At 44.5% G+C, this 12,710-nt stretch overlaps 1 protein-coding gene across 1 annotated transcript in view; it reads left to right on the top strand.

Moving 5' to 3' along the window:
* DMRT1 (doublesex and mab-3 related transcription factor 1) overlaps nucleotides 1-12,710 on the top strand; it is a 65,767-nt gene that overhangs the window by 11,494 nt on the left and 41,563 nt on the right. Inside the window, exon 3 of the mRNA XM_068423509.1 lies at nucleotides 11,482-11,765. Within this exon, the coding sequence (XP_068279610.1) occupies nucleotides 11,482-11,765 (284 nt within the window). The remainder of the gene's footprint in view (nucleotides 1-11,481; nucleotides 11,766-12,710) is intronic.

The raw sequence follows: 12,710 nt of genomic DNA, 5'->3' as shown, positions 1-12,710 counted from the left end.
TTTTTCGCATGCTTCTTCTAATTCCTTTTTTTTTTCTTTTTCTGAACTTTGCTAAACTTTCTCCTGAGTTTGAGTACCTGCTAGTCTTAATCAGAGTTGTGACTAGCTCAGTTACTTAAGTACAAACATCGTTCATGCACTTCTGTCCTGTGTTTTCTTGAAGAACTTGTGGAGAGTCAGTTAAGCACTGAGCTTCTCTTCCTTTGCAATGAGAATGGATGCCTAATTATCTGATTATTTTATTTTTCCCAGTTCCTCTCTCTAGTCTCTATTCATGCTATTTCTGTTGCTTACAGCACAGGCCACCCATTTGCTGCCTTGGATGCCTATGGTCATGGGCACAACTGAACCTCAGCTGATGTAAGCCAGTGTAGTTCCAGTTGCTGTGCATTTCTGTCTATCAGTTGTGCATGAACAAAATTCATTAGTGAGAAATTTGCATTTGCATGGAAGCAGATTTTGTGAGTGCAAATGTTGTTGCATCCATGCAACACTGGCGATCGTGTACAAATTGATGAACGTGCATGTGATTTTTGCTCACTAGCCCAGGCACAGTGGGTGTCTACCATGGTTCTTTACCACTCCTGATACTAGTTTTTTCCATCATGTATTAGGGAGACAGAGTGAAAAAGCCCTCCTGTTACTTCTAGTTGGCCTTTTTTAGAAACCTTTTGGGTTTCTGTCATCATATAGCTTATAACCAAGCATGGACTCCAGCTAATTCCAACTATCGGCCTACTCCCTTTATTATTTTTAGTGTGAGCCATAATGATTTTATCCCAGTCATATTTCCTCCAAGGTCTCCTATCTCAGACACTTGTAAAGCCTTCCCTCCCTTCTAATGTTCTCTTTGATCTCTTGTTAATGACTTAAATCCCTTTATGTTTAATCCACACCGAGTTTCTTTCTCCTCCTCTCAATTTGCTTCTTTGCATCTGCAGGTGTCTGGGCTGTTTTCCATCACTGTCTAGAAATCTGTTTTTCTTTCCTAATTTCCTTTCTATTTTAATTTCTTCCTCTGTTTTTTTATAAGTTGTGTTGATTTTAAGCTTTGCTCGCGTTACACACTTTAGTAGCATGTTGGATGTCTGAATGCAACGAGATAAATGTTTGTAAATTTCTTTCTCAAATCAGGTATCTCAAGATGAATAGTAACATGAATACTTATGTATGCACACATAGTAGTCGTACTCCCAGCTGTTATACTGAAGATAGAGAATGGCACTTGTTTCTCATGCTCCTAATTTTCTGAAGCACTAATTTTATTGGTCCCGATCCTGTTAGCTGTCGTGCATGTTAATAATTTTAGATACGTAAATAATCTTGCTGTGTCAGTTCAGCGTGAGCAGACATATGCTGGAGCATTAAAATAGTGCCTAGCATCTTCACAGATTCAAAGCCATGTTCAAAGATTTTGAATGCTTTTTCTTTACTAAAGCCATTCTTTTTGCCAATAAAGATTTGAATACGATCACTATAGCTGTATTATAAAGACCAGAAGTGCAAGTAAGGAAAGAACAAGCATTGCCCCCCAGCTCACATAAAAGGATCAGCTACTCTGCTCTAGTCAGTAGCAGGTTTTAAAAGTGGAATTTGCTGCTGCAGACACCTTATTGAGGGCCTGAAGTTTGCATTAAGTGTGGAAATAATTTTTTTTTTTTTGTAGGTTTTATTTCTTCAGCTGTATTGGGAGGGTTTTTAAGTTGCGTGTAAATGTTTGCAGCAGATAATTTTTAATGATCTTTATTAAGCGTATGCTAAATGTGAACAAAATGTGCCCTCTCCAGCTCTAGTGAAATCAGTGGTGGTATTTCAGCTCCTCTTCGCTGGAGCTGGACTGGGGCTGTGTGTATGGCTGGGAAACTTACTATGCCAAGCTGCAGTCTTCTGGCTGGGATTTCTCCCTCCTTGTTTTTTTCTCCCAAGTCACATTTTCATTTGAAAAAAAATTGCTTTAAGTTTAGAATTAACTAAAAATCTTAAATTGGGAAGTTTTTTAGTTGTATTTAGGAATGCACACAACCAGGGTTAACAGTCATCTGACCCATTATGGGATAATAATTCTACATGTGGAAGAGAGGAAGAAATGCTCAGTATTTTTTTCTGATCTTTGCTTTGAAGAAAGGCAGATGATGTTGCTGTATATGGAGATGGTGACATTCTGCTTTCATTTCCAGCAGCAACTGAAATCAGCAGGATTGAATTACTTGTGTGCAGTATTTAAAAAAAAAAAACAAAACAAAACAGAAGACTTGGCTGAGGATCTCTCTGGTCCATTAATGCTGATTTCCAGTAAGTCTTTTAGCACTGGGGAAATTCCTAAGACCTGTAATAAAGCTGCTGTCATGCCAGTGTTTAAGAAAAGTGAGTGTGGTAGGATGGGTGGCTACAAATCCATCAGCCTGACATCAGTTTTTGTGAAAACAGCAGAACAGTCCACAGCAGACTGAAATGTGCAGGAGTGAGAGAAATGCAACTGTTAAAGGATGCTCACACAACGTGAATTAACGGAAGTTTATGGGTAAAAGATTCTGTCAAGTTAGTAATATTTTATCGTTACAAAATTGCTTGAAAAAGTGACATATTGATGCAATGAAATCTGCAATTCTTGATTATGAAACTGAATTGACAGAAAAATCAATATTATATGTGTTACATGGTTTTAAGAAGGATGATCGTATCAGTCTGAAAATGTAGGTCTGAGTGGGGAATCTAATGTGGTGATGTTTCTGGAGAAGTCTCACAGGGATGTGCTCTTGGCTGTAAGATGTGTCATCTTTGCATTGGTACCTTGGAAGCAAGCCTGGAATCGCCACAGGTTGTCTTGGTAGGTGATGGAAAGGTGCATGGACTGGCAAGCCTTGGAGAAGACAGAAGTGCACTGCGGGAGGACTTGGCTAGATGGTTGGTCACGTGCCGACAAGAGACACTTTAACCCATACCAGCAGTGAAAAACAGAGGAGCCTGTCCCTGAGAAACATCATCACTGCAGAGGAGCTGGTGGCCACAAGGGTACTATGCTGAATGTTGGTGGTTCCCAGTGGAAAAGGATGACCAGGTACATCTGAAGGTACAGCCCCTTCAGACAGACCTGTGGTGATGGGAAGGAGGCTTGGTGTCTTCTGGTGAGGTGCCTGTGGGACTAGTGTGGCTCCTTCCCTGGTGACATTGTATGTACAGGAAAGTGGGCTCTCAATGGATATTGGAAGGGAGATTGGTGGTGGTTACTAAGTAAGCATACCACACCAGGCTCAGGAATGTCACTGAGCCAAAAATGATGGAAGGCTGGCAGAGGGAGCAAGGGAGGTATCATGTTTGTTTGCCCTGTTCATAGTGTTCCCTAGGTTTCTCTTTATAGCTGGTGGTGGGGGTAGAGCCATGGTCTGAACCAGCACACCTGGGCTTGCACTTGGAAGGGCTCAGGCAGGAGGCGCAGGAATGATTTAAAGACCAGAAAACACATCCTTGAGGTGACAAGACGGCAGTTTATTTTGCCCTTTAGTGACCCCCTCATCGAAGGTTTAGTTAATCCCCATATGATTGTTCCATATCGCTTGTGCCTTTGCCAGACTAGACCAGCTCAAGTTGAAGTTTTCTGTGTCGTTTCATGGGATGGGTGAGCAGAAGCATCATGTGGATGCAGAATCCTATGAAAACCTTGTGTGTCGAGTGTGTCCACCGTGGGGCTCAAGCTCAGGTTTTCTTGAAATGTCCTGTCCTTGCTGCTTAACTTTTATCCTAGAGTGCCTCTTTCTGGCAAATGTTGTTCTTGGTAAGATGTGCTGTCCCACTTAGGACTGGTTTAACCCTTTATAGGTGGAACTGGAAAAGCTTATTGCACTTTGCTCAAACGATGACTCCAGCGTTTTTCCTGGAGGGAAGCAAAAATTAATGCTCATTCCTTCGGGGTGAAAATGAGTGGTGTTTTGGCAGTCGAGTAAACCTTGAGAAGCAGGAGAGCACAGCCATTGAGGTGTGGAGGATAAAGCTGTCTCCTGCCCCAAGGACGCCTGCCCTGTGCCTGCAGACACTGCTGCCATTGTGCCCGCTCCTCACCGATAACACCGGCTGCACTCATGGTCCAGCTGCTTCATCCAGTAAGGGGTGTTGCGGGACACCCTGGCTCTGCCCTAGCTGTCAGAGAGCTGCTGCAGGAATAATGCAATGACTGGTTGTTTTGTCTTGGGGCAGTGGGAGGAGGTGAAAAGTGTGGTGGGAGTTGGCAGGTGATAAATGCCCTGGTGAGGCATAGCTGTGATAAGGAGGTGGGGTAGATCAGTCCCTGTGCACTTCAGCTCCAGGGAAAAGGCCAGGAGGCTGCTAGAGGCTCAGAGTTATTGGACTGAGCGTTTTTTCTGTTTTTTTTCTTCTCTTTTAAAAATGTGTATTTCTGCTTTGAGAAGAAAGGCATATCTCTGCTGAGCAGCTGTGTTCCCCAGGTATGGTCAGAAAGGTGCCTATGGCCTGTGGTGGCAATAAACTGTTCTGGCTATGATTTATTCTCTTTAGCCTGGAGACACAGCTGCTTTTAGCCCATGCGTCTGATATGGCTGATAACAGATTTTTTTGACCTCTCCCTCTAACAGATGTTAGTTGGAGCACAGCTGGGCATCCAGGGCTGCTTGGGCAGGCGATCCCAAACAAGGAGGAAAAAGAACCCCTGGATTTGGCGTTTGAGCTTGAGATGGGGTGGTAGTATTGCTGGTAATTGGGAGAGGGAGGAAAAAACATGCTTTTCTCAAAAACTTTCTGGTCAAGACAATTGGGAGGACTGCAGAGGTGTTCTTCCATAGGTGAATGAGAGTAGGACAGCCCTGTATGTCTCAGAAACCGGGCTGCAGGACAGGGGTATGAGCGGAAGCTCCCCTGCTTGTCTGCAGACCCTGCTCTTCGCTTGTATTTGCTGGCTCATCCCACGCACGCAGGGTGACACTCTCTTCCTTATACCACTGTTAAGGTCTCCACCTCCCTGAGAGCCAGCACAGAGGGGTGGGCCAGAGGTCTGGAAACTTGTGCAAAAACGTGGAGAAGGGTTTTGTCTTCACAGCAGTGGCTTGGGTAGCCATCTCTTAGGAACTGAATTCAGGGATGCTTTGAGGAGTCCAGGGCCCCTGTTTTTTCTCTCTGCTTTTAGGGAGAAGGCTTTCACTGGCAGATCTGAAGGGCCTGATTCTGCATACCTTGTGCTACAGTAATTTATACTGTACACTTTTAGTCCAAAGTGAATATGTGATCCTTGACATTTCCTTTTATTTGTCATGATGGCAGAAAAGTATCTCAGATTTTCTTGTATTTTGGAAGTTTATTTAATCACGCAGTTCAAAAGCATCAAAATTATTTTTTACTAGAATTTGCTAAATGGTAGTTTCTTAAATATCTCTTTTCAGATAGGGATGTGGGTTGAGAGTTTTACGCGTATAAGCACCTGAAAGAGAGGTTTTAAGATAAAGCACCATCTGGAGTATATTCATAAAAAGAGGACTAAGGGGAAAAGAAAAATCAGGGTGGAGGGAGTCAGCTCTATTGTTTTCTTGAGAGCCCTGCTTCTCTGCAGGGTCCGATTCCAGTGTCCTTATGAAGAAGAGAGAGACAGTGTGTGTCTTGTAGGACTCATAGTGTGGTGAGACTCTTAGCCAAAGCAAATGGTGCTGGCATGCAGGTCAGTGTCTGGTCCTTTGCTGGGAGCTTTGAGAGCAGTGGAGACAAAAAACCGGTCCTTTGCACACTCGCACCAATGTCCATAAAGGACAATCTCTGTGAATCTCACATTGGGCCAAATTTATCTCTTAGGAACCTGTACTGCATTGACAAGAAGCTGTAAATTGGGGGTGGTGGTGGTATTTAAAGCCCCCTCTGCTTACTGAAGGAGCAGTAAATGAGCTTCTGTGTGAAAGAGTAGGGTTCAGCAGCGTTACACAGGGGTGAAAAGAAGACCAAATGGTGGAATCAGGCTCTGAGGAGGGAGAGGAGAAAAAGAAAAGGAGGCATTGGAAAGGAGAGCAGCTGGAACCTTCTCCAGAGCCTGATGTTCAGGCTTAGCCATGTGTTGCTGTCATGTTCGTCAAATTCCTCTTGAGAGATTCCAGCCTCTTCCCGTTCCCTTCCTTCTCTTACTAAAGAGGTTTCCTTTCCTCTTCTCACTTAGCTAAAGGAGGGAGTGGGAATAGGGAAGGTGTTAGTGTGTAATATTTTGTACGGTATCACTATGCAGGGTACAAATAATAAATCACACACTGCATGCTTAGAAAATTTACTGCTGGCTTTTGTGTGTGCTGTGATGAGTGCTTAAAAGGTCAAAAAATCTTCTTTAACAAATTCGATAAGATAATGCAGTGAGCTGTAACAGCATAAAGTCCTGACGGCCATAGACCAGAATAGAAGAAATAATTATGCATGGTAATGGGTAATTACAGATAATGGCCTTTTTGGGGGTGGCAGAAAACACACAGCCCCACAGCCTTGCCTGGAATGAACATTGTCTAGCACATTAACTTTATAGCAAGCTAAAAGTTCAACGCTGGAACAGAAGATAACCCGCAGCTTCTAATGGGAAGAGAACAGAAATACTCCTCTCAAAGGCAGAGCAAGCGTGCGGGTTTTGTTCCTCGGGAGACAGTGTCTCAGCAGAAAGTAAGTAATGGTGCCAGCTTTCTTTGACATCTGAAATAGCTCTGTTGTGATTGTCTGGTGGGAGAAGCATATTGTTCCAGCATTTCTGATTATGATGGGGAGTGATTTCACACCAGCCTCATTCAAGGCTACTGTCCAATCTCAAAGCCAGCTATGAGTTGAACTAACACACTGGGAGACTTAATATTGCCAAACCAGTTAATAGGAGTGTAGTGGTGCTTTATACACTGAGCAAGGCGAAATTGTTAGGTGTGGATCCAAGACTGTTTTGAGGTTTGAAGGCAAGTGTTCCCTGACTGAATAATTAATTTTTGGCATTTTAATGGCATAGCTGTCTCCTGCCACAGAGGCCGGCTCGCAGGAAGATACTGACACTGCAGTGATGAAAACAGTCACTCTGTACTGAAAACTACAGGAAATGTAAACTACCAGAAGCTGAGCTCTGCTCACTGGGCAATGGCTATGCCTTCCTGCTCTTTGAGTAAGTGTGTTACTTGAGTAGTCATGTCTTCTGCATTGTCAGCAGCATGTCTGTGTATGTGTACAGTCTCTGTAGGCATAAAAGCAATAAAAACTGCTAACCATAGGTGTACATAAGAGCTTATGTCAATAAATGCAGGCAGTGAAATTCTCTTAATCGCCACACTGCATATACAGAATCCCTTTTCTGAAATACACAGGCAGATGGAGACTAATCAGTTAAGTAAATCTAAGGAGACTAATCAGATAAGCAGGTAAAAACCATGCCACTGCATGCTGCCAGACATTGAAACGTGACTATATGTGCTATCCTGATTTTTAAAACAGCTCCTGTTGTGCATCCCTCCCAAGCTGACTAATATTCTCTCCCAGATTCTGGAGTGTGGTGCAGTAACCATTCCCAGTGGGCAATTTGGTGCTACCACCCTGTTTTAGATGCTGGGAAAGTCTAATAGTACAGACTCTGTGCCATTTGACCTCAGCATCAGAAGCTTGCCCAGGCATGCTTAAATTACTATTATCAGTATATAATAAGATGTCAGTACCAGTAGGAATAGAAAATACTCCATGCTTATATACAGAATGAGTGAATGTTACAGACAGAACTTCAGTGTTTGTGTTTCTCAGTGTGTATGCTTAAAAGCATGTTTGCATCTGTGAGATAGAGATGATGATAGAAGTTCCTGTAAATTCCCTGACATTTCTCCTCTCTTCTACCAAAAAATAAGAAGGGAAAGAATGATCTATATACTGGCTTCTGCGTTGATTTTGCCGTGCATATCCACAATTCGTGTAAATTGCCATAGCTTTATTGAAGTAAATGGTCTGAGACTGGTTTACATTAACTGAGGACTGGACCACCGTTTTTCACCATGCTCTGCTAAGTGAAGGCAGGAGCCCCTCATAGGTTAGTGAATGTATAAAACCCATATGTGTAACTGACCCCAAGAACTCACCTTCCTTAAAAAAAAATCCCATCCATCCTGAAATGAATTACTGGTTAACTACTATTAATATGCCATAGAGCTGAAGAGTCATCTACAACACTGCAAGGTCAATAACAGTATTTATCGTGCATCATATTGATCTTCTATGAAGGAGTGGGCCATATTTCACACTGTGTACATAGTGCAAAAAAAGTAGCATCGGTTCTCTACAGGAATTAGTAAAGATATGGAAGAGAGCTTAGAGATCCACGGGCACAACTGCATGAAGGGATACTGTTGTCTCACTGCAAGAGCATTGCTTACTCATGGAGAGCCTTTGATGGCCATATATTGTAGATTTGGCGTTCCAAAAACTGAGCAAGAATTTTAACCACTTTTTTTGTGGTTTGCTCTTCTAATTTTTGTTCCTTCTTGCACAGGTTCAGTCCCATATTTTTAATCATGTCCTGTTTGCACCTTGCAAAATGTTAAAATTCGTGACTAGTGGCAGGGGGAAGACCCAGGAGCCCTTCCCAGTTTTTCCACGTAGAGGGTAAGGACAGCCAAGGCGTGAGCCCAGCTCCTGCAGCAGCCCTCTTGTTTTAGAGGGCAGGTGGAGGGGCAGAGTGGGGGTCTGACGCCGCAGCAGCAGCCTTGTTGAGAGCTTAATTCCTCTGGAAAATTGATCCCCTTAGAGCAGTGAACCTCAGGGCTGCCACTCATGTGCAGGTGTTGTAATGCGGTAAACTCTGAGGCAGGGGAGGACTCTCTCCTTGCCAGCAGAGCCATTCAGCTGACAAAGCATGACATCAAAGAAAAACTCATCTCATAAATTTGGGGTAAAGGGTGAGTTAAAGTATGTGGCAGCTTTCTCCTGCTCTTTGTCAGATGTTGCCAGTCCTTCCGTCTTCAGAAGTATGATGTGGCTTGGGATTTAGGGAAAATGAAGTCTTCTGGCCATCTTTCCAGCACCATCACAGGGAGTCCTAGTTCTGTATGGAGTTGGGTGTGTCTGTCCCTTCGCTTGAATTTTCCCCTTTTCCAAAGCTCCTGTTTTTTCTGCTGATCTCCTGGGGCACATCCCTGTGGTGTGACCACAGCTCAGAAGGGTTGTGTGCCAGGGATGTTACAAGGACCGTGGATCCCATAATTCTGTGTTTATAAGAGAAAAATGCCCCAGGCTGCTAGTGTCTGGGGATTTATGTGTATGGGTGCATGGGTGGCTGAATGAGGAGGTGACTGGCTCTGCAGACTCAATATTGAGTCTTGAGAGGACAGATGATGGTACTGTGGAGGCTCCTGGAGAGCGGAGGACAGCAGAAGAAAAGCAGAGGACCGTTCCGGTGGATTTGTAACAGCCTGAGCACTGAACCGCTGACAGCTGTTGTGCAGCTAGATAAAGGAAAAATGGCTGGCAGCAAGTCAACCCTTTTGCACTTCTGGTGGCAAATGATGGTAGCCCCAACCACAGATAGGAGGTACAAAGAGAAAAGAAGGGGCAAAAAGCATATTTTTTTCTCCTACTTAATGCAATAGAAGACTGCCACCGCTGTTCTCTCTCCAGGAAGGAGCTGTAGCACTACCAGCCACTGGAACATCAGAGACATCAAGGATACTTGTATGATTTTGTGGATAGCTATGGGCAGGTCACTATTCTAGCCTGGCCCATCTTGTCCCATGTTAGGAAGTGTAGTGCATGAGACCTTTCCAAAAGTCACAGCAGAGCCTGCTACTTTCTCCTCCACTTCCTTTTAGCTGCTGACACCTCAGAGTGGCTCACGTTTTGTGCGTTGGTGTAAAGAGGCCACATCTTCCTGGTGGTAGTATTCTTAGTGGAAATTATTATCTGTTCTTAGGATGCACTGCAGGTAGAAAGACACTGCAGAGGTTTCAGAAGAAACTGCGTATCTGTGCAGCATAGGATAGCCCTGCCAGAAGTTCTGTGGCTGGCTGCCTTGCATATCTCTGTCCCTTGTGAAATCTTTATCCCAGCAGGGGACGTTTGAAGGATTTTGCTTTTGGCTTCAATTTTACAGCATGAAAAGCAGAACAATTCAGGAGCTAAATTTGGGGAGGGGAGTCAGGCTTGTGCTGCGATTTATCAGAGTTGTTGGCTTTTCAGTGCCAGTGGTCTAAGTTCTGATTTTATCAAAGACATGGACAAAAGCACTTGAAGAGAGGCCTGCCTAGAAGCAGAATAATAGCAATAATAAAATTTCAGAAGAATTTGAAAGTGCAAAAACTGTGAAGGGCCTTTTGTGAGATTGCAGACTCCTCTGTTCTGTGTGTGCAAATTTGAGAGGTACTCCCAATGAAAAAGGCCAGCTGGCTTGGTTCTCGCTCATATAGGGCTCAGGGGCAGAAAATCAGATGCTCAGTTTGCTAATAAATGGGTATTTTCTCCTCCACAATACAGTTAGACAACACCACGGGAAGAGCAGGAGCCCCTTGCAGAAGGGATCATTATGCTGCAAACGCTGTAAGGGTAGGTGCAGGGCAGGGTTACAGGGATGTGAGCGAGAACCAGGGCTGCATCAATGGCAGGATTTACAGTTGCTCCCGTGTTTAATATGTAAATGTACATATGTACAAATGTACATACAGGGAATCCTGTGTGGTTAGACTTTCTAAGGTTGTGGCAGTTTTTTGCTATGTCTGGCTCAGCCAGGTAGCTGATACAGCATGTCAGAGGGAGCCTGGCTGTGAAACAGTACCAACAAGCACCTTCCTTTTTCATCCTTGCAAATATCATGGGGCACTGGTCGACACTGGAGTGAGGAAAATGGGACCTAAAACATCTTCTGAGAAGCTCCCCCATCTTAGGGAATGCAAGGGAGGCAGACCATTGCGGGACAGCCTGTGAGACTGGGCAAGGATTGAGGAACTCGCTGCTCAGAGGTAGCAGATGGGTTTCTGAGACACCCTGGCTGATCATGCAGTGCTTTTCCTATTGCAGCTTCTCTTGGCCTTGTGGCTGTTTGCACTTTCTAGAGGCACGTTCAGAAAATGTCCTTCGACCTGCAGGACACTGGCTGGAGAGGAGTCATTCTGTAACTAGAGCCTTTCTGCTTCCAGGGAGTTAAAAGAGACTTGGCATGCTCTTACAATTTAAAAATAATAGGGAGCTGCATCCTTAGCTGGTGTAAATCATCATCAAATCAACTGATGCTGCTTGAGGACTCAGAGCATTGTCTTAACCTGCAGTTGGTTTTGTCTCCTGTTTTGCAGTCTGGGGTATGTGTAGGTGGTGGTCTTGGTCTTTGAGTGGATGTCAGTCCACTTGAGTTTCCACCCAACATCCCTCCATGTTTCCCTTTCAGCTCCCGTTTTTTCCTATTTACTCTCTGTCCAGCCTTCAGGAGAAGTAGTAGCTCATCAGAAGGTGAAAGGTAATGGTCTTCATGGAGCCTCCATTTTCATAATGGCTTGTTCTTTTCTTTTCCAGAGGGACGGATGCTCATTCAGGACATCCCTTCCATCCCCAGCAGAGGGCACTTGGAGAGCACGTCTGATTTGGTTTTGGACTCCACGTACTACAGCAGTTTTTACCAGCCGTCTCTGTATCCTTACTATAACAACCTGTACAACTACTCCCAGTACCAAGTGGCAGTGGCCAGTGAGCCTTCCTCAAGTGAGACGGGGGGTACGATTGTAGGGTCGGCCATGAAAAACAGCCTTCGAAGCCTCCCAGGGACATACATGCCAGGCCAGTCGGGAAAACAGTGGCAGGTATGATGTTATGGAGGTGCTACACAGAAGAGTGAGGTGGACAATAAGCCTGATTCTGACCTCCTGTTTGCTGATTTCATGGTAGTGCAAAACTAGAACCAGATTCCAGGGTGGGATTAGGACTCACTTTAGGAAAGTTAGATGAAATGGGTGGTTATGATGCAGCACAATGAAAGCAATGATACAGATATAGGTAGGTTGCCACAAGCACAGATAGAGGACACCCACTTAATTTTACCTTCTGAGTTACGTCATAAAAGATTATGAGCTGTTTTCCAGAAAAAGAGTCCAACTGAATTACCCAACATAGCATCCTGGGAGCTTCAGGTGTCATTTCTGAGAGGCTTTGCTCATCAGGAACCTGTTCTTTTCTCTTCCATCTTTCACATCCAAGGCACTGAAGTGACCCGGGAGACCGTGCTGTTATGCAGTGGGTTGATGGCAGTCAGTTGAATGTGACACGGCGTGTTGCTGATGGTGTGTTCTGGCAGTGTCACTCCAGGGCTTGCTATATCGACTTGGGTAGCTCAAGTTACAGGCTGTGCCTAAGAGGTTTGCACCAGAGCTCTGTGTGCTTTGTTATTTAGGGTATAAACTGAGCCCTCTCACTCTAGGACTTTGTAATTGTAGCCTGTAACTCGGTACCAATTGGAGACTGGACAAAGGGTAAATCCGCCAAGGCAGGGGATTCTTGACAAAGTAAGTGGAGCCATTTCAGTGATCCTTGGGCTGCAGTGGTGCTTTTCTCTCTGAGATTGAACTCAGGAGGCTACACCCTGTGAGTCTGCGTACACCCGTGTCCCTTGTCCAGGGACAGGAGAGGGCAGATCTCTTCTGTAGAGCATCAAGAGAGGGCAGGCTGCTTTCTGCAAAGGCTCTGTTGTGAAATCAGTCAACGATGAAAGATTAAATGTCCACCAAAATGTCCTTTCTGAAGGGAGCAGA

Source organism: Nyctibius grandis, chromosome Z, assembly GCF_013368605.1.
Source record: "Nyctibius grandis isolate bNycGra1 chromosome Z, bNycGra1.pri, whole genome shotgun sequence".
Lineage (NCBI taxonomy): Eukaryota > Metazoa > Chordata > Aves > Nyctibiiformes > Nyctibiidae > Nyctibius > Nyctibius grandis.
This window is presented reverse-complemented; position numbering and strand designations above follow the sequence as displayed.